The following is a 27,663-nucleotide window of genomic DNA, read 5'->3' on the forward strand; positions in this document are numbered from 1 at the left end:
CGGAGGGGAGTGGGGAAGATGGGATAACTGGGTGATGGACATTAAGGAGGGCATGTGATATAATGAGCACCGGGTATTATATAAGACTGATGAATCACTGACCTCTACCTCTGAAACTAATAACACATTAAATGTTAATTAACTGAAATTAAAGAAACAAACAAGAAAATAAAAGTTCTGGAATGAGGGGGGGATAAGAGTAGGTACTAATTGGAAGTTGGCCTACAATTACCCTTAGGCTAACTTCTAAACTGATGACTCTGAGTCATTGCATACATGTCTAGTATGATGCTCAACTAGGCTGTTTTCAACTTAAACTAGCACTCGAACTGATTAAGATTCAAGCACTATTTGGAGGACAGTATAATCTAATTAAAGCAAGATTATCAAACTTGAAACAAAACACACCATGAACAGCAATTAGGAAGTGGTAAATTGGATTCAGGGATAACAGAAGCCATACAAGTGTTTTTGAGCATCCCTAAATCCTCAGATAGAAATTTAAACCCCAAACCAACAGACAACGTTGGCTGGCTGACAAGGAATCTCCACGAGTTCCCCCAAAATAGCAGGTGGGGACAAATCACCAATAACCACAGGACCTGTGTCCTTTGAGAGGAAGCAAAAGAAAACAGAGTATCTGACAGATCTGAGAATAGAGACACTGAAAATAGCAATTTGAGTACAAAAGCTCTACCTCCAAAGGGTTTCTCCTTTCAAATAGTGATTTCGTACAGGAAGTCCACGGTGAAGTTTGAAGAAGTTGGAGCTATACAGCCTCTATGAACTTTTTTTTTTTTTTTTAAGATTTATTGTATTTTATTTATTTGAGAGAGAGAGAGAAAGACAGCATGAGAGGGGAGAGGTCAGAGGCAGCAGCAGACTCCCCGGCAAGCAGGGCGCCAGATGTGGGACCCAATCCCGGGACTCCAGATCATGACCTGATCCGAAGGCAGTTGCTTGACCAGAGGAGCCAACCAGGCGCCGCCTCTATGAACTCTTAAAGCATCCCTGACTAAAGGGTGAGGATAAACTACTGGGTGTGGGATCAAAATTGAGCACAAAAGGTACAATGAAGATAAAGGAAAGAGAATATTCAGACAAAAGCAAGGAAGGGAGAAAAGTCTAGAAATTTCAGAAAGCAAATGCCACATTTTTGAAGAGTGCCAAGAAACAATAGCAGAGGGAGCTCTGTAAGAAGAGCCATTCTAAATGACAAAAATGTAAACAACAGAAAATGATTAGGTCAATCCCACGAAGTTATTATAAGGAAAGAAAAAAGAAAAGAAGATATGGAATAACATCCTAATAATAAAACCACACCAGGAACACATATCCACAAAATAGCTGAAAATAATAACCTACAATTTCAAAATGAGCTAAAAAAAAAAATTACAAAAATGACTCAAGACATAAAGAAACAACATAAATCAAAATTCAAAAAAACTCGGATTTAAGGTTAACAGAAGTCAGGAAAACATCAGAAGGGGGGAGTGGGTTTCAGAAATGAAGATTAAGCCTGAATGAATTTGAGAGAAAACACATGTAATATATATCCAATGAACATTTATCCAAATGAAGGAATAAAAGAGAAGGCAACAACTAACGAAGCAATAAAAATTCAACATTCAAGTAAAAAGAAGTCTTAAAAGAGCACTACCATAAGAAAACCGTAAAAACTATAATTCAAGAAAATAACCTTAAAAATTAAAAAAAAGTTTTTTGAAACTACTGACTGAAAAAGCATGATGTACACCTAGTATCAACCCAGGAAGCCAACATCAAACTTTTCCAAGGCCAACACTAATATGCCAGAAGAAGGGAGAGTAATACATTTAAGATATTCAAGAAAATATAAATGAAGTGTTTTATATTCAGTAAAATTGCTCTTGAACACATAGAAGGCACAGATGAACTGTTATCAAAATGCTGGAGATCAGGAAATACTGCTCCCACAAGCCTTCCCAAAGAACCTAGAGAATACATGTTAGATAACCAAAGTGAACCTAAGAACTAATAGCAAGCAATAACATGATCTACTTGTCGGTAAAAGTTAAACAAGAAATACAGTAAGAGTATAAATAATGGCTAAATGTATGCAAAGCTGTTAATAATAAAATTTTTTTTAAATAGGGGATAGAAGTTTATGGAAAGCACTAGGAAAAAAATTTTAACTGTTTTTAGTAATCACTTTGGTCACTGTGAAAGTATAAGTACTGTTATTCTGAGACTGCTGTAAGACGTAGAAAGAAGTAAATATATTATGCGACATTCTATTTTTTTTTTTTAAGATTTTATTTTATTTATTTGAGAGAGGGAGACAGTGAGAGAGAGCATGAGCGAGGAGAAGGTCAGAGGGAGAAGCAGACTCCCCATGGAGCTGGGAGCCTGATGTGGGACTCGATCCCGGGACTCCAGGATCACGCCCTGAGCCGGAGGCAGTCGTTTAACCAACTGCGCCACCCAGGCGTCCCATTATGTGACATTCTAATTCTATCATCTGCTTTATGTCCTTGAGAACTACAACTCTTAGTATAGAAGAAACACAACTAAAAACCTGGTTCTGATTTGAATTGTTAGTATTGATATAAATTCATGAAACATCTGTACCTTTAAAAACAAACAAAAATATAATATTCTATCACAAGTGGTAGAATAGCTCATCGTACCAATATTCTCACAGGTAACTACATATTCTGGAAAAAAAAAATACAAAAAACAACTACCTGGAGGAGCCTAAGATGGCACAGTCAGTTAAGCACCTGACTCTGTTTTAGCTTAAGTTGTGATCTCAGGGTTGTGAGATCAAGACCTTTGATGGCCTCTGTGCTCAGCACAGTCAGCCTGAGACTCTCTCTCCCTCTCCCTGTGCCTCTCCTCCCGCCCCCAGCCCTGTAGTCATAGATGCCCCACCTCCCAGTCTCTAAAATAAATAAATCTTAGAGGTATCTGGGTGGCTCAGTCAGTTAAGCATCTGCCTTTGCCTCAGATCATGGTCCCAGGTTCCTGGGATTGAACCCAGCATGGGACTCCCTGCTCAGCGGGGAACCTGCTTCTTCCTCTCCCCCGCGCATGCACTCTCATATGCACTCTCTCTCAAATAAATAAATTCTTAAAATAAATAAATCTTTAAAACAAAAACAAAACCCAACTACCTGAGGGCACTTGAGAGCAACCAAAAGTAGGCAGAATTTGGACAGAAGACAACATCTGGAAGAATGGACTAGAAGTGGGTGTTTTTACAGCTTTTATCTGAAGAAAGGTCCCTAACTGAGCAGCACAGAGCAGCTTGAACTTGGAACAAAATATGCAGTCTTACTGGCTTGAAAAACCAGAGTTTGGAGCTAGTGCACCAGCCAGAAAGAGAGCGCGCATATGCTGGAAAATAAATAAAAAATAAAAAAAAAACATAGGAAACTACAGAATTTCTCTCCAGGAAAACAGAGCTTCTCAAAATATAAGACTTACAGATAGGAGGAATCGAAAATCTCTCAGAAAAATGACCCAGTCATGGCATATGATGCAAAACCTATTGATCAATAAGCCCTACCTACTCACACAAAGCTTCCAACAAGTGTTCAGTGCCTAATGCATGTATATGAACAAAACCCAGTATCACCACATATCTGATGAAATGCAAACAAGAAATTAAAAGTCTGTAAGAGATAAAGACAACCAAGGGAGCACAAACAAACTTCACACAAAAATAAAACCATTACTAAATATCCTAATAATAGCAAACTATAAAAACTAAACATTTAGAGAACCACCACCAAAAGGGGGTGGGGGGGGGAGAAACCTCCTGGAAAAAGAAAATACGACAGCTAAAATAAAAAGTTAAAAAAAAAAAAAAAGGATGGATTTGAAGATAAAACTGAATTAATCTTCCCAGAAAGGGACCCCAAAAATTAAAAAAAAAAAAATCCATTCAAGAGGTGCTGGTCCAAATAATGAGAGCCCCCCCCCCCAAAAAAGAGTAAGAAAATCCAGAAAGTGAAATTATCAAAGAAATAATTCAAGAAACTTTTCTAGAACTGGAAAGCATGAGTTCCTGCATTGAAGGACATACTTTTTTTTTTTTTTTTTTTTTAACTCGAGTTAGTTAACTTTATGTTGATTTCAGAAGTGAAGGGCAGGGATGCCTGGGTGGCTCAGTTGGTTGGACAACTGCCTTCGGCTCAGGTCATGATCCCGGAGTCCCGGGATCGAGTCCCGCATCAGGCTCCCAGCTCCAGGGGGGTCTGCTTCTCCCTCTGACCTTCTCCTCGCTCATGCTCTCTCTCACTGTCTCTCTCTCAAATAAATAAATAAAATCTTTAAAAAAAAAAAAAGAAGTGAAGGGCAGACTTCTGACCAAGGACACCAGTTCAGGAAGACCCACACCAAGGCACAGTATAATAAAATATTTTAAATGACAGGAATTAAAGAGAAGATCATAAAAGCTTTTAGGGAAGAACAAACAGGCTACTTACAAAGGATCAGGAATCAGAATGGCATTGGAATGTTCAGCAGTAACATTGGAAGCTAGAAGGCAATGGAACAGTACCTTCAAAATTCTAATAGAACAATTTCCAACCTAGAATTCTACAAGACAAACCAACCAAGGGGAGGAGGAGAATATGCAAAGTCTCAAAAATGTAACTACTCATTAATCTTTCCTTAGGAAATGACCAATCTGTTCTACCAAACCAAAGGAATAAACCAAGAAAAAGAAAGAGATGGCATATAGGAAGCAGAGCTCAAACACAGGACAACAGACACAAAAGGAATTTCCATGAGAGTCAAAAGGCGAGATTCCAGGATGACAGGCATCTAACAGAAAGAGAACAACTATCCTAAATAACAAGAGAACAACAAAATTTCAGGAGAATGTCTAAAGAAAAATTTGTATTTGAAAATAGTGAGAGATGTGCACATCTCTGCTGAAAAGTATATGAATGCTTTCACTGAATACTAAAAAACTAAAGATATAAATCAACCATAAACTCCAGAGAAAACAGAAAGTTGTACCAAAGAGGAAACATAATCATGGAGTCTTCAGTCTATTTATACATGTGTGTATCACACACACACACATATATATATACATAAAATCATATAATCTTACTCAGAAATATAAATAAAATGTAATGAAAAGCTACAAGATGAAAAGGATTACTTCTGTGAGGAATGAATATAAGGTTGGAAGAACAGGACATAGTTCTACTAATTTTCATTATAGGCCTGGTAGAACAATTTGGCTTTTGCAGCTCTGACCATGGATTTGTATCTTTTTTCTTCTTGCTCTGTAGGAATTCTTTACATAATTCTGGGTATGAAACCTCTATGACTTGCCTTCTCATATTATTTACTGGTGTCATTTGAACATAATTACATTTATTAAACATTTGCTTTATGGTTAGTGCCTTTTGCGGCCCATTTATGAAATGTGTCAAGTCATTTTCCCCCATATGAATATTCAACTGATCCATCATCTATTATAAAAGACTACCTTTCCCCACTGCACTGCAGTATTACCTTTATCACATTATCAAGCTACACATAAATCAATCTGTTGCTAGCCTCCATTATGTTTCATTGGTCATTTTTCCTTTCCTGTGCTAATATCAATGACTTAATTCCACTCCCCGGTACATACCTAAGAAAACTGCAAATAGAAGTCTACACAAAAACCTTTATCAGTGTTCAAAGCAGTTGTACCATGTGAATTCAAAGATTATTGAAAAATAATAAAAAAATAATAGAAATTAGAAAACCAAATGTCCACCAACTGATGCATGGATAAACAAAATGTGATACAATACAATGGAATATCCAGTCACAAAAAGGAATAAAGTACCAATAAATATTACAACATTCATGAATTGTAGAAATATTATGCTAGGTGAAAAAGCCACAAAGAAAATGGCATATATTGTATGATTCCATTTATAGAAATATTCAGAATAAGCAGGTCCACAGAGACAGAAAGTAGACACAAATAGTGTCTTATTTGTATGAATCCATTTACATGAAATGTTCATAAGAGACAAATCCATTGAGACAGATAAGAGACTAATGGTTGCCAGAGTTAAAGCATTGCAAAGGAGAGCAAGAGAATGGGAAGTTGCTGCTAATGTGTATGGGGTTTCTTTTGGGGATGATAAAAATATTCTGGAATTAGACAGTGGTGATGACTACATATTATAGTGATATACTAAAAATCCCTGAAATATATACTATAAAATGGGTCAATTTTATGGCATGTGACCTCTATCTCAATACTAAAAGATTATAAAAGTTTCAAATTATTGAGGAGAAAGAACACAGAGGGGCAAAGAAAGCTTGATAAAACCTAGTACAGAACTGTTTATATTCTCAGATACACAGTTATGTACACATGCAAGCACACACTCAGCCCTTTGAAACCTTCCAAAAATAGATTTGGGGGTGCAAATCTATTTGCAAAAAGTCATGGGACATTTTTAAAAATATAAATGCAACACAGGCACGTGGAAGAAAATTTCATTTGCAAAATATAAATTTCTCCCTCTCACACCAGTCCCAATATTCAGAGGCAACCATTTTTTAAAAAACTGTTTTTAATGAAATTTTTGAATAGGCAATACAAACAAGCTACTTCACTTTATTTTTTATTATCTTTCTAGAGGCTGTAGGTCTATACTAATAAATGAAATATACAAACTTGGTTCCTTCTTTCTTATTTAAAAAAATAACAATACAAACTGTCCTGCATTGTTTCCTTTTCTCTTAATATAGGTTGGAATATTCCAAATCAACATATACCAGATTCCTGATTTCTTTTTGCCTTTGCTAATTCCTTTCTTTCAAACAGGTGCAGAGAATTTTAATCTATGTACTATATTTCAAAAAGTTCTTTATTGACTTTGCCATGAAAGATGAAGAATTTATTTAGTTTTTAAGATTTTATTTATTTGATAGAGACAGCACAAGCAGGGGGAGCAGGAGAGGGAGAAGAAGACTCCCCACTGAGCAGGGAGTATGACTTTGGGGCTTGATCCAAGGACCCTGGGATCATGACCTGAGCCGAAAGCAGACCCTTAACCAACTGAGCCACCCGTGCACCCCGAAGTTCAATGGCAGTACTTCAATGGCACCACAGTCCCCTTCATCCTGATATATTTATCTTTTTTATTTTAAATTCTTCAAATAGTTACCTTACCAAATATACACAATTTTTAAATTCTTTAAACCATGTGTGATTCCTCACTAGGTAAAATAAAATATATCTTTACTTTTAGCTTCTTTTCCCAACATGACAGCTACACAATAACTTTTACATCAGTACACTTCATAATATTTACCTTCACCTTCTCTCTGTAATCCTACAACAGAGTCACAAAGTCATGCCACAAGAATCTAGGGCAAGTAAAGAATTAACAGGTGAAGCAGGTTTGAGGTAGGATTAAAGACGTGGCATATGATAGAATAAAATTTCTCTCTCCCTCCAGTAAATTTTTGTTATTAGCTGTAAACTCTGAACTAGTGAATGCTGCTAAATCATTACCTCAGGGAAATACACAGGGTGCTGCAAGCTTCTCACCACATTTTTGTTAACTAATTAATATATAACCTTGTTCTATATAAAAGTTTGTTTTAAGATACCTTTTTAAATATATATTGATTCATTTACAGTGAATTCACAGCCAACAGCACTGTAACACATGCTTAAACAAAGCTTATAATAAACACAAGTATTTTCTCCCTAAGGCATCTCACAAGCCCTCTTGTGCTCAGAGCACTAGGCAGCACCTTAGCACTACTAACCTTGGGGGCCATTTTAAAGAGCAAAATTACCAATAAAAATCACAAAAAAGTGAAAAACATGCCACCTTTTTTTCCAGAATAAACTGTGAAAAGAACACTTGCTTAAACTACGAGAGCTGAAATACACAGGCAGAATGTTGCTTTATTCAGCCCCCAGTGACAAATGTTTCAACATTGCACATGCATTGGCCCTTAAATGATCAGCAAAAGCAAATCGGAGTATTGATTTTGTGGTTACAAATAAATAGAGAATGTAAGTGAATTTACAATTACAGAATCCTTGAATAAAGAGGACTATTGTATGTGTACGTCTACCAATTCAAACTTATAGACTATATTGTGCAAATAGTAAATCCCGTATAGCCTGCTGTTTTATAGATAGTCAAAATTTTAAAGAATTATATTAAAAGCCCTTGCTATAACTGCATTTTAATAAATTCACCATGTGATTTTTAGACCCACTTGATTTATAAAAGTTTATAATTGTCCTCTCTTCCTTATGGATTACTAGTCCTTTAAAAGTATCTATCTTTATACCACTCGGGCTTTTGTTTCTAAAGAACGTTTTATTTGATATTCATTCATGCATTCAAAAATATTTATTGTAGGCCTTACTGCTGTTGCAGAGGCCAGAAATATAGCAATGGGGAAAAAAAAACTTCAAGGGCTCATGGAGCTTATACTGTACAAGAAAGAAATGAGACAAAAACCAAACCAATATTTAGTATTATGTAAGGAACCAGTTAAGTACTTTTAAAGAAATTAAGGGGAGAGAGGGGCAGAGTGATATCTTCTTACATAGAACGGACAGAGAAAGCCTCTTTGAAGAGGTGAGAGTTGAGCAAACATTTAGAAGTATGTCTGAGGCAAGTGACAGAACAATGTGGTTGTAGTGGGATGGTTGGTAGTTGATAGGGTGGTTAGTCTGAAGTTAGGTCAGAAGGTTTTCATGATGAAGATACTGAATTGTATCTTAAATGTGATGGGAAATCTTTGGAAGTTTCTGAGTTAGGGAGAAACTGACCTCAAACCTGTATTTAATTCTAACTTTCTTCTTCTCTATGAGGACCTAAAATATTCATTCTGGGGGAGACATTTCTTGTCAAGAGCCTATAGATGGATTCTCACTTGTGATAATATATACTTGGCTTTATTTCTTCCATATTATATAATAGTTAAAATTAGAATTATTTTTTTCTTCTTTCTCTCTACCTCACTTTTATTGGATTACATTTCCTTTTATTCCTCCTTCTATACCCTGTCACAGTAATTTATAAGTTTTATTTACAATATCTATGTCGCCTGTGCTTATAACTTTACTTTTAAGCAAACACAACATACTTCATTATAGGTAATCAATTTTTACTCTATACTCCTAGATGATTTTCTTACCTTCTTCCCATTCCTCCTCTCCCAGAGCACTGTCACTATCAGAAACTTAATCCTTGTGCTTTAAGTTCCACATTATAAACTCCTGGTTCACCATGACTAAAAGCTGCTTACACAATTAATACTGCATTTCACAGGCACACTGTCACTACCAATTTAGATAAAACCATTATAACAGTCATTGCGCAACACTATCTTACATTCTGTAGCTTCATCTGTATTTTTAAACCCAAATGAATTATTTTTAAAATACAAGCTTATCCAAAAAGAACAGTAAATCAAAATTAATTCATCATCCAACATATAGTACATACTTAAATTTCCTGAAATATCTCAAAAAATCCTTTATAACCATTTTCTCCCAATCCAGAAGCAAATTGGGATTCATAGATTCAATCTGACTATGTCTCTTTGGTCTCAACCAATCTGGAACAGAACCTCTGCCTCCCTTTGTTCTTCATGGTACTGAACACTTTGAAGAAAGAGTCCAGGCCTGTTGTCCAGCAGGATGTTGCAGGAGTATTTTCTCACGACCAGATTCAAATCAAACATTTCCACCATGGCAGGGGGTGGGGGAGACAACCAACATTTCTACCATGAGAACTATAGATGATCTGTGTTCCTCTTATTGCATCACTTCAGAATGCACCTTATGTCAGACTATGCCACTGCCAATAAAAAATTTGAGCTTGCTTATTGTGGTGGTGACAAATCTCTCCATTTTAAATATCCATTTTCTCTTTTCTAATCAATAACTCTTCTATAGGATGAAACCTTGTGACCCTGAAAATATACTGGTCTCCAAAACATTTTACTAAATGATTTTAACATCCACTGATGATCCTTGCCTTAATTAATACTTATGCTGGGCAATACTGAATGTTGATTTCCTGATTCTACATCCCTTCTACATTAGCTGACATTCCTCCAAGAGACTATCACATAACAACAAACATACCTAGCTTGGTCCCTAAGTACTATTCCCCACTAAAATGAAGCAGGGCTACTTGGAGAAAAATCTGTTCACATTCATTGCAGACACCACAGTGATACTAGAAAGATGGTAGAGATGTGTCTATACATGAGCACAAAAATTCACAAAATGTTTACATCTCTTACATCTAAATAAAGAGTATACAAGTATTCTTTGTATAATATTTTCAATTTTCTATAGGTATAATATTTTTTCGAAGTAAAAGTTGTTTTAAAAAAGTGGGGGGTGGGAAATCCTGCAGAAATGCTTAAGTATCAGTTTGAGAATATATACAATTAATATAAATAAATAAATAAGTATAGCGTATCATCCTAATACTAACTTTAAAACATGAGGAAAAACTCCATTTGTCCAATGGAAACCAAGGAGTAGAGGGGAATAAAAGTGAAGTATAATTAGAAGACATCAGACAATACATAGCAGACCAAGTCAGAAAATAACAATTACATTTTGCAATGGACCAGACCTACCTTTAAAAAGTAAAAATACTAATATTCTATCAAAAAAGACATGTGGTCTACAAGAAGTACAATTAAAACAAAATGAGTAAAAAATAATAGAAAAACATATGTCCATATATCTAAGACAAATATAAACCAAAAGAAATCCAAAAATGATAATCTTAAGATTTGAAAAAAAGCAAGTATTTAAGGAAAAAGTAATTACATGGTTATAAAAAGAACAGAATCAGATGTATGTATGTAAAAATTTGGCCTCAAACTACTTCAAATAGATATAACTATAAGCTGAAATACATAAATCAATAATCATAGCTAATGCTTTTTTAACTGAAGCATGGTTGACACACAATGTTACATCAGTTTCAAGTGTACAACAGAGTGACTGGACAAATCTATACATTACGCGATGGTCAACACAAGTGTAGCTGCCATCTGTCACATACAATGCTGTTACAATACAACTGATATTTCATATATATATATATATATATATTTCCCCCCCATGCAGCTGAAGATCTTAATACACTACTCAGAAAAAGATCAAGCTGATAATACAGGAAATATTTAAGATCTGAACGACTAAATTTAAGAGCTATTAGATATGAAATGTTTATAAAACAGGGCACATTTCAGGGATTAATTTTATATAAACTATATTTTCAAAATGTAATGCCGTAAATTAGAAATCTGTGACAAAAGAATAGCTCAAAATATTCCCATTGATAACCCTTGTCTTACCTTTTTTAAGCTTTTTTTTTTTTTTAAATTCATTTGACAGAGAAAGAGAAAGAAAAAGCACAATCATGGGGAGCAGCAGACAGAGGGAGAGGGAGAAGCAGGCTCCCACCAAGTGGGGTGTCCAATGCAGGGTTCAATCCTAGGACCCTATAATCACAACCTGAGCCAAAGGCAGACACTTAACTGAGTGAGACACCCAGACACCCAACCCTTGTCTTAAAAAGTATATAGGGGCACCTGGGTGGCTCAGTGGGTTAAGCCTCTGCCTTCAGCTCGGGTTGTGATCTCAGGGTCCTGGGATCAAGCCCCGCATCAGGCTCTCTGCTCGGTGGGGAGCATGCTTCCCCCTCTCTCTCTGCCTGCCTCTCTGCCTACTTGTGATCTCTCTCTCTTTGACAAATAAATAATCTTAAAAAAAAAAAAAAAAAAGAAAGAAAATGTTTTAAAATTTAAAAAAGCATATAAAAGTGGGGTGCCTTGCTGGCTCAGTCAATGAAACAAGCAACTCTTGATCTCAGAGTTTTAGTTTGAACCCCACACTGGGTGTAGAGTTTACATTAAAAAAAAAAAAAGTGAATAAAGTATTGCAGTATGTAGTTTTTTGGTTCTGACTTCTTTTAACTTAGAATAATCCATTCATCTGAGATGCACCATGTTGTTGCATGTTATCAATAGTCTCTTACTTTTTATTGCTAAATAGTATTTCATTGTATAAATATATATATGCCACATTTCTTTTTAATACATTCCTCTTAGATGAGGAACAGCTAAGTTGTTTCCAATATTCTGAAAATTACAAATTAAGCTTTTCCTTCCTTTTAGATTTGACAGTTGTTATGTGACATAAATATCACACAAAACAATGCAGAATATTTCCATTTCTGAAGATCATGACCAATATAAAGAAAAAAATATATATATATATACACAAGGTGGAAGAAATAAAACCGTCATTTGTGGAAGATAATTATTGGTGAGAGAGGCCTAGAGAATCAACAAACTGTTACAACCCAAAAAAAAAAGGCCAACAGTCAATACTTTAGCCACAAAAACTTTAAAGTAGTCAGAAATTAGCCAAAAGAATTCATAAAAACTAGCCAAAAATTCTTAAGATCTCAACAGGCAGAACTGAATAAATGGAGATACATTTCATGTATTTGGATGGGACAACCTAATCATATAAAGATTTCAGTACTCCTCGGGGCGCCTGGGTGGCTCAGTGAGTTAAGCCTCTGCCTGCAGCTCAGGTCATGATCTCAAGGTCCTGCGATCAAGTCCCGCATCAGGCTCTCTGCTCGGAAGCAGGGAGCCTGCTTCCCCCTCTGTCTCTCTGCCTGCCTCTCTGCCTACTTGTCATCCCTCTCTCTCTCTGTCAAATAAATAAAATCTTAAAAAAAAAAAAAAAGAAAAGATTTCACTACTCCTCAATTAATCTATAAATGCAATGCATTCAAAATAAGAATTCTATCTGAAACCTAAGGAAAAAGGTACAAATAATCTATTATAGAAGACCCCCCAAATGGTTACAAACAAATGAAGTGATGCTCAAATTTTATATGAGGGAATAAAGAACCATAAAAAAACTAAATCAACTTTATAAAAGAAGATTAAAGAAGATATTTGCTCTACCTTATAAAAAAGCTATTATCAAAAATACAGTATTTCTTTTTAAAAATACAAAATTTTTGTATTTTTATTACAAAATACAAAATGTATTTGTATTACAAAATACAAAATAAAAGAATACAAAAATACAAATTCAAAAATACAGCAGTATTTTTTTAAAAATGTGATACTAGGATAAGAATACAGACCAGTGGAATGTAAGAGAAATTTCAGGCAGATATATGTATATAGGTAACTATATACATACATATATATAGGTAATATATATAGATACTATATATGTATCTATGTATATAGGTAACTATATAGATACATATAGTATCTATATAGTTACCTATATACATATAATATGTATCTATATAGTTACCTATATACATATATCTGCCTGAAATTCCTGAATAAATGGTACCTATATAGATATATATATACAGCAAATTAATATATGATAAAGGTAGCATCACCAGTGGAAAAATATGGATGATTTAAGAAGCAATGTGGAGAGGGGCTCCTTGGTGGCTCAGTCAGTTAAGTGTCCAACTCTGAATTTCAGCTCGGGTCATGATCTCAAGATCATGAGATCAAGCCCTGCGTGGGGCTCCACACGCAGTGCAGAGTTTGCTTGAAATGATCTCTCTCTCCCTCTGACCCCACCCCTCAAAAATAAATAAATAAATCTTTTTAAAAATGTTTTTAAAAAAGCAGCACTTTGGAGAAAACTGGCTCACCAGATGGAGAAAAACAAAACTGGATCCCTATCAATACTATATAAAAGGTGGGGCCTAAAGTGCAAATATGACAGTAAAAATATAAAATTAACAGAAGAATCTGCAGAATATCTTTGTGGCCCAGGGATGGGGAAAAAGTATTTCACTCCTAGAATACCTCAGGGTCCACTGAGACCAAATTTAACGTTTGAGCTTCTTTTTCAAGTTGTAAAGACTGGTATTTGTCACGAGGTGGGGTAAGAGAGGGGAAGGGTGGCATCTGGGTGGCTCAATTGGTTCAGGGTCCAACCCCTGATTTCAGCTTAGGTCATGATCTCAGGGTTGTGAGATCAAGCGCTATGTCAGGCCCACGCTGGGCATGGAGCCTGCTTAAGATTCTACCTCTTCCCTGGCCCCATTCATGCTCTTTCTCTAAAAGAAGATTGATATTTGGGGACTTTTATTCTTCCTTAGAGATCATCCAAATAATAAAACTAAAATTCATTTTTAATGGAATAAAATGCATTCTATCTTGTAATTAATCACCAGACAGCCAATAGACCCTTTCATAAATTTAAATTACATTATGGGATCTTATTGATTTTATTTTTACTATATTTTGTTATTACATCATCCCAGGAATTACTTCATCATTACTCATCATTGTTCATCAATTATTCCCAACTGTGCTAAAATAAGCAAAAACCATTAAAAAAAAAGAAGAAGAAGAATGGTGATATGATAGGCAGAATTATGTTCCCCAATGACACTCACACCCTAATCCCCAGAACCTGAATGTTATGGGAGTTTACAGATATAAGGGGGTAAGGACTTTGAATTGGGACAATTATTCCAGATTATCCAGATGGACATGAGCCAATCTAATCACAAGTACTTAAAGGTGATGAACCTTTCTTGATTGTGGTCAGAGGGTGATATGACATCCAAGAACAGTAAGAGAGCTGCATCACTGCTGGCTTTGAAGAGGGAGGAAAGAAACCAGCAGCCAAGAAATTCAGGAAGCCTTTAGAAGCTAGAAAAGGCAAGGAAAAGGTCCCCCCAGCCTCCCACAAGAGCCTCCAAGAAAGAATCAAGTTCTGCGCACACCTTTAACCCAATGAGAACAATGTCAGACTTTTGACCCTCAGAACTGTAAGAAAATAATATCTTGTTTTAATCAACTCTGCGGTAGTATTTTATGGTAGAAACATAAAAACAATGCAGATTTAATGACCTAAAAGAGTGATGCAGGAGTGAAATAAGTGATCATCTCTCAAGTTATCTTCTTGTCTTGCCCAAAGTACTGCATTATCTTTCAGGAATGTACAAAAGACTAGAGACGGGGTGTCTGGGTGGCTCAGTCAATTAAGTATGGACTCTTGACTTTGGATCAGGTTATGATCTCGGGGTTGTGAGACTGAGCCCCATGTCAGGCTGCAGGCTCAGCAAGGAGTCTGCTTGGGTTTCTCTCCCTCTGTCCCTCCCCCCACAAATGTGTGCACTTTCTCTCAAATGAATTAAAAAATCTTTAAAAAAAAAAAAAAAAAAGGAAGATACTAGAAACATCCTTGCAGACTGATTTTAGATTGCACCGACTCCGGTGGAGAATTAGAAATTTTCATTTCTCACCTGAAATGCTCAAGAGAGGAAAACATTCTGTAATTATTAGACAAATCAGAAAGTAAGTATAAAGAGATAACAACACCTCTAGACTCTAAAACTGGTGGCAATGACTACAGAAGTGAAATCTCAGGGTGATCGAATGGTATTATCCTAGATGAGTTTTCTTAAATTCAAGAATCAATGAATTCCATAACCTATCTCTAAGGAAAAAAAGGAAACATGGTATTTTCATTCATCAGTCATTCAACTGAAGGACTTCATCATCATATTCTTCTATATGAATCTGGACACTTCATGCTCAAAGGATACATGACAATATCCTTTATCTTTTTTGATGTTTGTGCACCAAGATTTACTTCCTACAAAGAGGATTTTAGTTTAAATTCTTATTAAAATATCTAATAAAGTTGTCACTCATTATACCTTTATTCCTATAAATTAATAGTAAAATAACTTAAAATATAAAAATAGCCAAACGATGGGTGGTGCAGTTGGTTAAACATCCAACTCTTGGTTTTGGCTCAGGTCATGATCTCAGGGTGTAAGAACAAGCTCCATGCTCAGCAGGGAGTCTGCCTGGGTTTCTCTTTCTCTCTGCCCCTCCCACTCTCACTCTCATTCTCTCTCTTTCTCTCATAAATAAATGTTTAAAAGAGAAAAGGAAAAGGACCTATTTGACCCTGATGATTCACAGTGATGACTGGTTTTCTTAGTATACCAAGAGCGATTCAAAACTTGAGTTATAGCCTATAAGGGGAAAAAAAAAATCAATGAGTTTGATTATAATAAAATTCAAGAGTCCTCTAGAATGATGGATACCAGGAACAAAGGTGATAGAATGACAAAATGGGAGAAGTTATCTGCACTGTATACAACCAACAAGGAACTGATATGTAGAATATACAAGGAACATGGGAAAATCAGTTTGGGAAAAAAGTAATCCTGATACAAAACCAGAAAAAGTATTGTTAACAATTTATAAGAGACTCACAAAAAGCTAACAAGTACATGAGGAAATGCTCAAAATAACTGGTGGAACAAGAAAAAAAAAAAAGAGAGAAAGAGGGATACTATTTTATACCTGTTAAACTATCGAAAATGAGAAATCCAGAGGGTGCCAAGTGTTTCTGGGATGTGGGTCCATAAATGATCATGCACTCTGTTAAAGGTACAGGTTAGGCCTATACAACTGTTCTGAATAGCAATCTTACACTATTCATTCAATTTTAACTCTATATACACCCCTATAACCCAGCAATTATGCTCCTGTGAATATATCCTAAATGAATGCTCACAGAGGTCCACAAAAGAGAAAGTACATGAAATCCACTACAATGTGAGGTAATGGGGAGTTGAAGGCAACGTGAGATCTATCACTGGAAAGCCTAATAGATACACTAAGGTTTTAAGCAGCAATCGTACAAATAGGAACATATACAGGTAGGACCAAGGATGACAGAGGCAAAGAAGAGACACAGGACAAGAAAAGTAAAAATTATATAATGGAAGAAGAGCAGTTCAATCTACTAAATTAATTTTTACTCCTGAAACCTATTATGCCCCTGAAGTATGTTATACTATAGTAAAAATCAGGTTTATAAATACTGGATTTTGCCCCATACATTATAAAAATTACAGTAAGTAATGATTTGCTCTTAAGCACATATGTAGGATTCTTATACAAAATATATTCTTGATCATTTAATACAAAGAAAGAATGTCAAATAAAGTTTGTAATTCTACTCACTTTTGCTCCAACACTGCAACTGCCAGTGCTCCCTGTGCTCCCACTTGCAACTCCTGTAAATCTAGCTTCCAGTAATTCTTGCCTTCTTGGATCCAGACTATGAAGCTCATCCATTGCACCTATCAAGAAAAGGAAAATAAAACACATATATATATATATATATATATATATATATATATATATATATATTCATATACACACAAACGTAAAATATAGGGATGTGGTTAGTGGAGATGTCACTACAAATTTAATGAATGTATTCTATAAACAGATTAAGAGACTTTAAAATTTTATCATGTCCTTCGCTCATTTAACAAAACAACCAACAGTGAATTTCCAACACTTGTGACTGCAATCCAGAATAAGAAATATATTTTCCACACAATTCAGTACACAAACACATACAATCATGTATCAAAAAATTTCACAAATTCTTCTTACTGCATGCAGTGCACACCACTATATTCTAGTCTATTTTTGTCCATTGGGGGAAAAAAACACTGGCTGTGAGCTATTTAATTGACTTCATGTGCCATTAATTGACCACAGGTCCAAAATTTGAAAAATACCACTCTCATAGTATAATGCTAGCTTATGCAAAATTCCTGCACTAAGTGACATTAATAGTTAATTATTTTATTTGTTTATACCTTTTCTGACTATATTTTAAACTGGAAAAGATTGTTTTATAACTTTCACATCCCAGAGATTTTTGGTACATTTGATGGTTTTCAGTTTCTATCAGTGAATAAAAATTATACATATATCAAACAGATCACTGAGGTAACAGCTATTATTAAACAATCATTGGAGAATTAAAGGGGAAAAATTAGCATCCTCGTTTAATTGCTACGATGCAGACTAAAGTATCACAAATTCTACTTAAAGTTCAATTTTAAATTTCTTTTATTCGTGTCTGCCAATTTTCTACTGATAAAACTAAAACCTTAGAACTGATAAAAATGAGTGGTTCTTAAAAGGAATTAAGGGGCAATTCCAAGTCACATGTAGACACTTTCAAACAAAACTAACTAGACCCCTTACACATATTCTTACATTCCTCTATCTTAAAGGTTAACAGTTATTCCTATAGATTTTATCTTTTGAAATTGTTCTCATTTTCTTTCATATTTTTTTTAAAGATTTTTTTTATTTATTTATTTGACAGAGAGAGAGCGAACACAAGCAAAGGGAATGGGAGAGAAAGAAGCAGGCTTCCCGCCAAGCAGGGAGCTTGATGCAGGGCTCAATCCCAGGATTCTGGGATCATGACCTGAGCCCAAGGCAGATGCTTAACTGACTGAGCCACCCAGGTGCCCCTCATTATCTTTCATTTTTATCTCGACAGAGGATTGAATGGATAATGGCCATCCTTCCATATTTACTTGCATATATCTGTACCTGAATATATATTTTCTGCCCACTCCTCTTTCTTCCATCTCAAAAAGGTCGCTACCTTTAAAAAGCTGAAGCCTTCAATTTTTGCTTTTGAACCTATTCCTTCTTCATAGCCAAGGGATCTTGCATTTGCATGTATAAACCTAAAACTACAGAACTCTTAGAAGAAAACACGGGGAAAGCATCATGATCTTGAAGGATCTGACAATGATTTCTTAGATATCAAAATGGGAAATGTGACTCCTGGATGGCTCAGTTGTTAAGTGTCTGCCTTCAGCTAAGACCATGATCCCAGGGTCCTTGGATCGAGTCCCGCAACAGGCTCCATGCTCAGCAGGAAGCCCACATCTCCTTCTCCCATTCCCTCTGCTTGTGTTCCCTTACTCGCTGTGTATCTCGCTCTGTCAAATAAATAAGTAAAATCTTGGGGGGGGGGAACCCTGGGAAAATGCAAGATCCCTTACAGAATACATAAAGAAATCCTACAACTCAACAAAAGAATCCAAACAACCCAATTTAAAACAGGGGTAGGGGAGGAGGGGCCTGGGTGGCTCAGTTGGTTAAGCATCTGCCTTTGGCTCAGGTCATGATCTCAGAGTCCTAGGATCGAGTCCTGCACTGGGCTCCCTGCTAAGCAGGGAACCTGCTTCTCCCTCTCCCTTTGCTGCTACCCCTGCTTGTGCTCTCTCACTCTGTTAAATAAATAAAATCTTTTTAAAAAGGGGGGGCCAGGGGGTAGGACCTGGGTGGTTCAGTCAGTTTTGAGCATCCGACTCTTGCTTTCAGCTCAGATCATGATCTCAGGGTCATAGGACTGAAATCCACATTGGGCTCTGTGCTCCACGTTTGGCTCTGCACATAGCGCAGAGTCTGCTTAAGATGCTCTTTCTCCCTCTCTCTCTGCCCCTCCCCCTGCTGTCTCTCTAAAATAAAGAAAAATAAAATAAAATAATCTTTTAAAAAAATTGGCAGAGGACATAAACAGACATTTCTCCAAAGATATGTAACTGGCCAGTAAGTACATGAAAAGAGATTCAATATCAATCATTAGGGAAATGTAAATCAAAACCCACAATGACATACCACTTCATCCCCATTAGGATGGCTACTATCATAGAACAGAAAATACTACGTATTAGTAAGGATGTGGAGAAATTTGAACCCTTGTGCAAGGCTAGTAGGAATGTAAACTGGTGCAACCATTGTGGAAAACTGTTTGGCAGTTTCTCAAAAAAAATGGAACACAGAATTACCATATGATCCAGAAAGTCCGCTTCTCAGTATATATCCAACAGAAGTGAAAGTAAGGACTAGAACAGACCTTTTTTTTAAAAGATTGATTTATTTATTTGACAGAGAGAGATCACAAGTAGGCAGAGAGGCAGGCAGAGAGAAAGGGGGAAGCAGGCTCCCTGCTGAGCAGAGAGCCCGATGTGGGGCTCGATCCCAGGACCCAGGCATCATGACCTGAGCCGAAGGCAGAGGCTTTAACCCACAGAGCCACCCAGGCGCCCCTAGAATAGACCTTTATACACCATGTTCATACCAGCATTATTCACAATAGCCAAAAGGTAGAAGCAACCTAAGTGTCCACTGATGAATGAATGGATTAACAAAATGTGGTATATGGATAAAATGAGTATTATTCAGCATTAAAAATGAAGGAAATTTTAACACAGGTCACAATATAGATGAACTCTGAAGACATTATGGTAAGTGAATTGCACAAATTATACAAAACCAATTGTACAAATATTGTGTAATTCCACTTATATGAGATTCGTAATAGCCAAATGCAGAGACAGAAAGAAAGTAGACGATGGCTGTCACAGAGAGTGCAAATGGTGGAATGAGGAGTTAGGTGTTTAATGGGTACAGTTTCAATGGGGAAGATACAAAAGTTCTGGAAATGGATGGTGGTGATACAATACAATAATGTGAATATACTTATTGGCACTGAACTGTACACCTAAAAATAGCTAAAATGGTAAATGCTGTATTATGTACACTTTACGATTCTTACAAATAATTTTTAAAAAATAAATAAATAGGACTTTATCAACATTTTAACTCTGTTAGTTCAAAAGACATGGTGGTAAAAATGAAAAACAAGAGAGAGGGAGAAAATATTTATAAAACATTTATGTGCTATGTATTATTTCTACTCTTTGGCTTGATAGTGCTTGAAATTTACAATGCACTGAAATTTAGTAGAGAAGATGAAGACCTAAGTCCCTACTTTTACCTGATCCAACTAATAATGTGGTATTTTGTTTACCACTGTTTTTGTTTCTTAGATATATAGCTTCCTCTAGGACCCCAGTCCTCCATGAGATCCTAGAGGAAGCTATACACTCAAGGAATAACAAAAACTGGTTTCTAACCAAACTCCTATACGGAGTCCCAACCTCACTAATAACCAACACTTCTAACAAGTTTTTACGACATTTTAATAGCAATGTATGCAAGAACCCTTAGTATAATTGCTGACAAATAACAGATGCTTAACAAGTATTAACATACTTGTCTTTTTTTTTTTTAAGATTTTATTTATTTATCTGACAGAGAGTACAAACAGGGGGTGGGGAGTGGCAGGCAGTGGGAGAGGGAGAAGCAGGCTCTCCACTGCACAGGGAACCCAACATGGGGCTCAATCCCAGAGCTCTGGGATCATGACCTGAGCTGAAAACAGACGCTTAACCAACTGAGCCACCCAGGCAGCCCTAGCATACTTATCTAAATAAAAATATAATCTGGAATACTAGAGCCTTGCTTCCCAAAACACAGTCCACTGACCAGCAGCCATCTGTTACCCCTCGATGCTTATAAGAAATGACAAACTGTCGGTTCCACCCCTACACCTAGCAAATCAGAATCTATATATTTTTTGAAGATTTTATTTATTTATTTGACAGAGACTACAAGCAGGCAGAGAGGCAGGCAGAGAGAGAGAAGAGGAAGCAGGTTCCCCACCAAGCAGAGAGCCCAATGTGGGCTCGATCCCAGGACCCCAAGATCATGACCCGAGCCGAAGGCAGAGGCTTAACCCACTGAGCCACCCAGGTGCCCCAGAATCTAAATTTTAGTAAGATCTTCAGGAAATTATCATGTGCATTTAAGTCTGAGAAGCACTGCTATAGAATCTGGGTTCTCAACTTTTCCTGACAAGGGCTCAACTGTATTTCAGTCTTTGCAGGCCAAGGGCAATACCATGTAGACACTTTACATAATGAGAGAAAGCTTTCTACAAACTTTTTATCAACAAAATTCAAGATACAATAACTATGTATAATATTTTACAATATTATAAAATATAAGTAGGCTAATAAAAATGGAATTGGGGGTACCACTTAATTTTAGTTTCTTATCATTGATATCTATTGCAAATATTCAACTGATCATGTTGATCAGCCTATGTATTTATCTTTGAAATGTCTTTTCTGACAAACATGTTATTGCTAAATACTGGTATCGACCCACAAGTACATGATTTTAATTAAGTTAATTCATGACTTTGAAGGCAGCTATAGAAATCTCTTAGATTCTTTTGATAATTGCTTTTCAATAGGTCACTATACTGCAGATTAATCACTTCCAATTGGAAGTAAGGCAGAATTTCCTCAAGTGTACAATTACATGGATTTTGAGATATGGAAACTTCCTTTGCACGTGCATCAATGTCTGAAAAATGTTGCTGGCACTGTAGTTTGATGATGGAAAACATATTCATGCAAATTTATATGGGAATGAAGCTCTCGCTTTGACAGTAAAAGAAATGAATAAAGCAGCTTGATGTTACTTGTGATTCAAACATCAGTTGACACTGAAATGACTTGACTGCAGCTAAATTTCACATGTAAGCATTATTTCACCTCATCATTTTTAGGTTAGATTCATTTAAAAGTATTTCCAGGTATCAAAAAAAGCCAATTTCCAAAGCCAATCAGTATTTGACAATAGTGGTTGAAGGCTATCCCACTTCATTCAGAAAAATTTCCATCTCTGTCCTAAGCTCAAAAAATTGTAAACAATTTTACTACTAAACCAGTCAAGAAATTCAGCTTCTATATCCAAAAAAAATTCATGCAGCTGATGCTAATTAAATCCATGAGTGCAAATTAAGTGCACCACTGACAATACTGATTCAGTAACACATGATAAATTCAAAATTTTATGCAAAGTACCTACTGATGAATAATACAACAAATAACCAGAGCTTTGAACGCCTCACATTTTTATAAGCTTTGTAAAGTTATCCAACTAAGCCTTTTTCTGCTCCACACATTTTTACCACCATCACTTTTAACACATCTTAGCAGATTCCACTTCAGATTGTACTTAGTGTTTTCTCAACTTTGAAAATATTCTTGTGTGTAGTTGTTCTCCACAGACTATTCATAGGGTCTAATTGTTCTGCCACTTCAAATTTGGCATGGACACCTTGCATAAACAACAACTGAACAGTATCAATAACATCTGTCAACTCCGCGAAAGCCAAGGAAAACCACTATAAATTACTTGTTTTTTTAATTGACTATTGATATTGCTTCAAATGTCTTTAACTCTTTTAAATCAACTGTTCTTGCCAAAAAATTTATATTCTAAAACGAGTTTATTTTTTCTGGACACATTTTTTTTTATGCTGCAATCAAATACAATTTAATTAACTCACCATCAGTAAATGGCTTTGCTTGGCTAAGAAATGAGCCACTTGAAAACTTATTTTGGTGGCAGCCTCATTTTCAATTTTTATTTCTATGAAGAAATTATGCTGTGATAAGATACTCCATTTTAAATTGACTTACTTTAAGAAAATAGAATTGAGAATAGTATGATATATGCTTAATCTAATAATGTCAACATATATTCTTCTCTAACAGCTACAGTGTCACTGCATAATTAAAAAAAAAAGTTTTGTTCTCTAATTCAACAAAATAATAATACATACTCCACTGTGCCTTAAAAAGCATGGCACTCAGGGGAGCCTGGGTGGCTCAGTGGGTTAAGCCTCTGCCTTCGGCTCAGGTCATGATCTCAGGGTCCTGGGATAGAGCCCCGCATCAGGTTCTTTGCTCATCGGGGAGCCTGCTTTCCTCCCTCTCTCTGCCTGACTATGTGCCTACTTGTGATCTCTTTCTGTCAAATAAATAAATAAAACTTCTTAAAAAAAAAAAAAAGCATGGCACACAGAGTCCATTTTTCTTTTCTTGTTTTGACATGATAGATATGCACTGGCATAAAAAAATAAATACTGTAGGCTGGCAATACACATGGTACTCAAAATACTGTCAAGTTATAACAGCAATACTGAAATTTGTAGTGCACCAAAAGCTGTCTGAAGTAAAAAGAATGTCATATAGGTCTCTGGCACAACTACTCTGTTCTGCCATTATAATGCAAAACAGCTGTGTTCCAATAAAACTTTATTTGTAGGCACTAATATTTGAATTTCACATATCATAAAGTATTGCTCTTTCAATTTTTTTTAACCATACAAAAATATGTACTTTGCTGACTCCCGCTGTAGCAAATACATTTCAAAGATTATAATTTTTTATGGAATCAAACTGTTATTTCTGACACCAGAAGTTTAGTCCTTAATTACAAGAGGTGAGATTTTCTGAAGAATATCTAATTTCACTAAAATCCATTAAATTCTTTACTATACATTAATATGCTTTTAAAAAAATTTTATTTATTTATTTGACAGAGAGAGAGAGATATCAAGATCACAAGTAGGCAGAGAGGCAAGCAGAGATGGGGGGGGAAGCAGGCTCCCCGCTGAGCAGGGAGCCCAATGTGGGCTCAATCCCAGGACTCTGAGATCATGACCCGAGCTGAAGGCAGAGGCTTAACCCACTGAACCACCCAGGTGCCCGACATTAATATACTTTTGAAAAAGAAATTATAAAAGCCACTATACTATAAAGACCATAGCATCACTAAAGAATACCCATCTCTAAATACAGCCACCTGTTTCCTAATTATACTACTATTCTTACTAAACTGCTCCATAAAATGTATTATAAACCTACAATTTCACATAAAAAATGTAAGATGTCACTACCCAAATTAGAGATCATACCCTATTTTATAAGAAAAAACTTAGGGAAACATAAAGGAAGACCACAGTTTTAACCATTACGGAAGTATGTCATGGCCCCTTCTAATAAACATTTTCTTTCTCCCTCTCTTATATACATACACACACACACACACACACACACACATTCAACTAACTCAGCAGATGTTAGTTATTATAAAACTTGCCTCCCAAGGTGACCAGTCTAAAAAAGATCCATGTATTTAGACATAGTATTAGTTCTGTTTAGTTGGGATCACTTTATAATTATATCACCTTTTTATGACAAGGAATGTATCTTTCATTATATCTTTTTTTTTTTTAAGATTTTATTTATTTGACAGAGATCACAAGTAGGCAGAAAGGCAGGCAGAGAGAGGAAGGGAAGCAGGCTCCCCGCTGAGCAGAGAGCCCGATGCGGGGCTCGATCACAGGACCCTGAGATCATGACCTGAACTAAAGGCAGAGCCTTTAACCCACTGAGCCACCCAGGCGCCCCCATTATATCATTTTTTAATTACCTTAAGACTTCATCTTCCTTGGCAGATAGTCAAAACAAAATCACGGTATCTCGAAAGTATGTTAATACCAGAAAAGGTTAATACCAGTTACCAAAAAGTAAATGAGTTTGCCCACTTAGACCTTTCTAATAGATTCAACTGCTGCTAAGCCACTGCCTTACATTTTTAAATTTAAAAACTTCCTGAAGTCTGAAATTATTTTAACTCATTCCAGATTTTAATTGTTACTTTTTATATTTCATCTAATAAGCTGATTTATACAGAACAGTTAAGGTCTTTCTTCGATTAATACTTTTTACATTATACTTGATAAAGCAAAGAACTCTGATTAAAAACAGAAACACCATGATAAAGTCAGAAATTATTTCAAGAAGATTAAATATTCCATTTAAATCACTGCTTTTCATTAGTATTTTAACGCATTTCCAAGTATAGGAAACAAAAAGAATTTAAGAAGTCTACACTGTTCAACACTCCAGAATTACTTCTGCCTCTTGTCTTTAAACACCCATTTTAACACAGTTAATAGAATGTATCTATTTTCATACACAGTATTTTGTATCATATCTTTAGTAAACACAGCTATTATTTTTGTTGACTACATTACATTCCAACACTTACGCCACAGCTTGACTGCCAATTTAAAACCAAATATTCTAATTTTTTCGTACTTAAATGAACATGTTAAATGAGCTATCACAAAAGCAACCCAATTTCTTTCACAACCTTTTCCCTGTAAGAATCTAATAAAAACATCTCCCACATTTTTTTTCCTTGTGAGTTTAAATACTAACATTTGGAAATTTAATCTATTTAGAATTTCATTGTATATAGTTATAACATTTTCCAAAGGAAAATGTCATACAATTTCTCACAAATGCAACCTTTCCCACTGATTTGAAATACTTGTCTAGCCATCTATCATATTCCCACATAAATATGAGTCTGATTCTGTACTTTAATCTGTTTCACTAAACTATCTGAGCTATATAATCTATCCATCTACCTACATATGTATGTATTGTGTGTATAGTATTAGTTCTGTTTAGTCAGCATCACTTGCAAAACAGTATAATGCAAAACAGCTGTGTTCCAATAAAATTTTATTTGTAGGCACTAATATTTGAATTTCACATATCATAAAGTATTGCTCTTTCAATTTTTTAACGTATATGTATATATATACATATATACATGTAACTACACTCTTTCACAGACACACATCCCAAATATTTCATCTAGAATGACTGAAAAGAATAAGCATGAAAGCCTGATTCCTGAATCCTGTATATACATTCCATTATAAATGCCTGTGGTAAATAAAGACAGGTCTAATCTAGGACCACTCCATATCAGATTAATACCTCACCTTATCTTTAAGATACTTAGTCATTTTAAACACTTTTGCTGTAACCCTTACAGCAAAGAATGCAGACATATTGAGACCAAATTATTCATATAAAAATATATAACTTGCATCAGAGTAAAGCAGAGTAAAGTTTTGGTTTCTTCTTCTCTACCACTCATGACCTTAGATAATGAGTAATAATTTAATTTCAATTTTATTCTTATAAATAAAAGTCTGGGGGACCTGGCGGGGGGGATAAATAAATAAATAAATGTCTGGCCGTTAATTTTTCTTTCATCAAAAATAAATACACAAATAGACAAAATATGTAAGCATGGCCAAATTCCTTAACCATGCTTCAGCTTCTTTATATATAAAATGGATAATGGGGGTGCCTGGGTGGCTCAGTTCGTTGAGTGTCTGCCTTTGGCTCAGTCATGATTCCAGGGTCCAAGGATTGAGCCCCACATCAGGCTCCCTGCTCCACGGGAAGCCTGCTTTTCTCTCTCCCATTCCCCCTGCTTGTGTTCCCTCTCTCACTGTCTCTTTGTCAAATAAATAATATCTTTTTAAATAAATAAATAAAATGGGGCACCTGGGTGGCTCAGTGGGTTAAGCCGCTGCCTTCGGCTCAGGTCATGATCTCAGGGTCCTGGGATCGAGGCCCGCATCGGGCTCTCTGCTCAGCAGGAAGCCTGCTTCCCTCTCTCTCTCTGCCTGCCTCTTTGCCTACTTGTGATTTCTGTCAAATAAATAAATAAAATCTTTAAAAACAAACAAACAAACAAATAAATAAATAAATAAAATGGATAATAGAAGTATGTACCTTATAGCTGTTAGAATAAAGTAAGTGTATATGAAGAGTTTTAAACTAAACCTGTCACTTAGCAGTCAGCTAAGTGAGCATATATGTATGCTACAATACAAGTACTCAATAAAGACTGGCATTTATTATGTACATAATAAGCTCACTTCCAGCTTTCTCCCTGTGGTTAGAATTTCCTGGTAGGTAAAACAGCATATACTTCAACGCCTAATTTTTTTTGTTGTTGTTAATGTCAAAGTAATGTAACTAACTCCCATTCCTCTACTTTCTTTAAGCTTATAGTAATTTGCTATTTTTAGAATCAATTTCTCTCTCATATACACATATACATATACACACATATATATGGATGTACGTACATGTGTATACATACACAACATTTTTATAGTAGGCTATTTCTCTATTTTAACATCCAGTT

At 35.6% G+C, this 27,663-nt stretch overlaps 1 protein-coding gene across 2 annotated transcripts in view; it reads right to left on the bottom strand.

The window, feature by feature from the left end:
* Nucleotides 1–27,663, bottom strand: part of TLK1 (tousled like kinase 1) — a 152,452-nt gene that overhangs the window by 83,303 nt on the left and 41,486 nt on the right. For both annotated transcript variants that reach the window (XM_044242314.1, XM_044242315.1), the window contains exon 2: nt 17,071–17,189. In XM_044242314.1, coding sequence (XP_044098249.1) covers nt 17,071–17,189 — 119 coding nt within the window. The remainder of the gene's footprint in view (nt 1–17,070; nt 17,190–27,663) is intronic.

Source organism: Neovison vison, chromosome 3 (genome assembly GCF_020171115.1).
Source record: "Neovison vison isolate M4711 chromosome 3, ASM_NN_V1, whole genome shotgun sequence".
NCBI lineage: Eukaryota > Metazoa > Chordata > Mammalia > Carnivora > Mustelidae > Neogale > Neogale vison.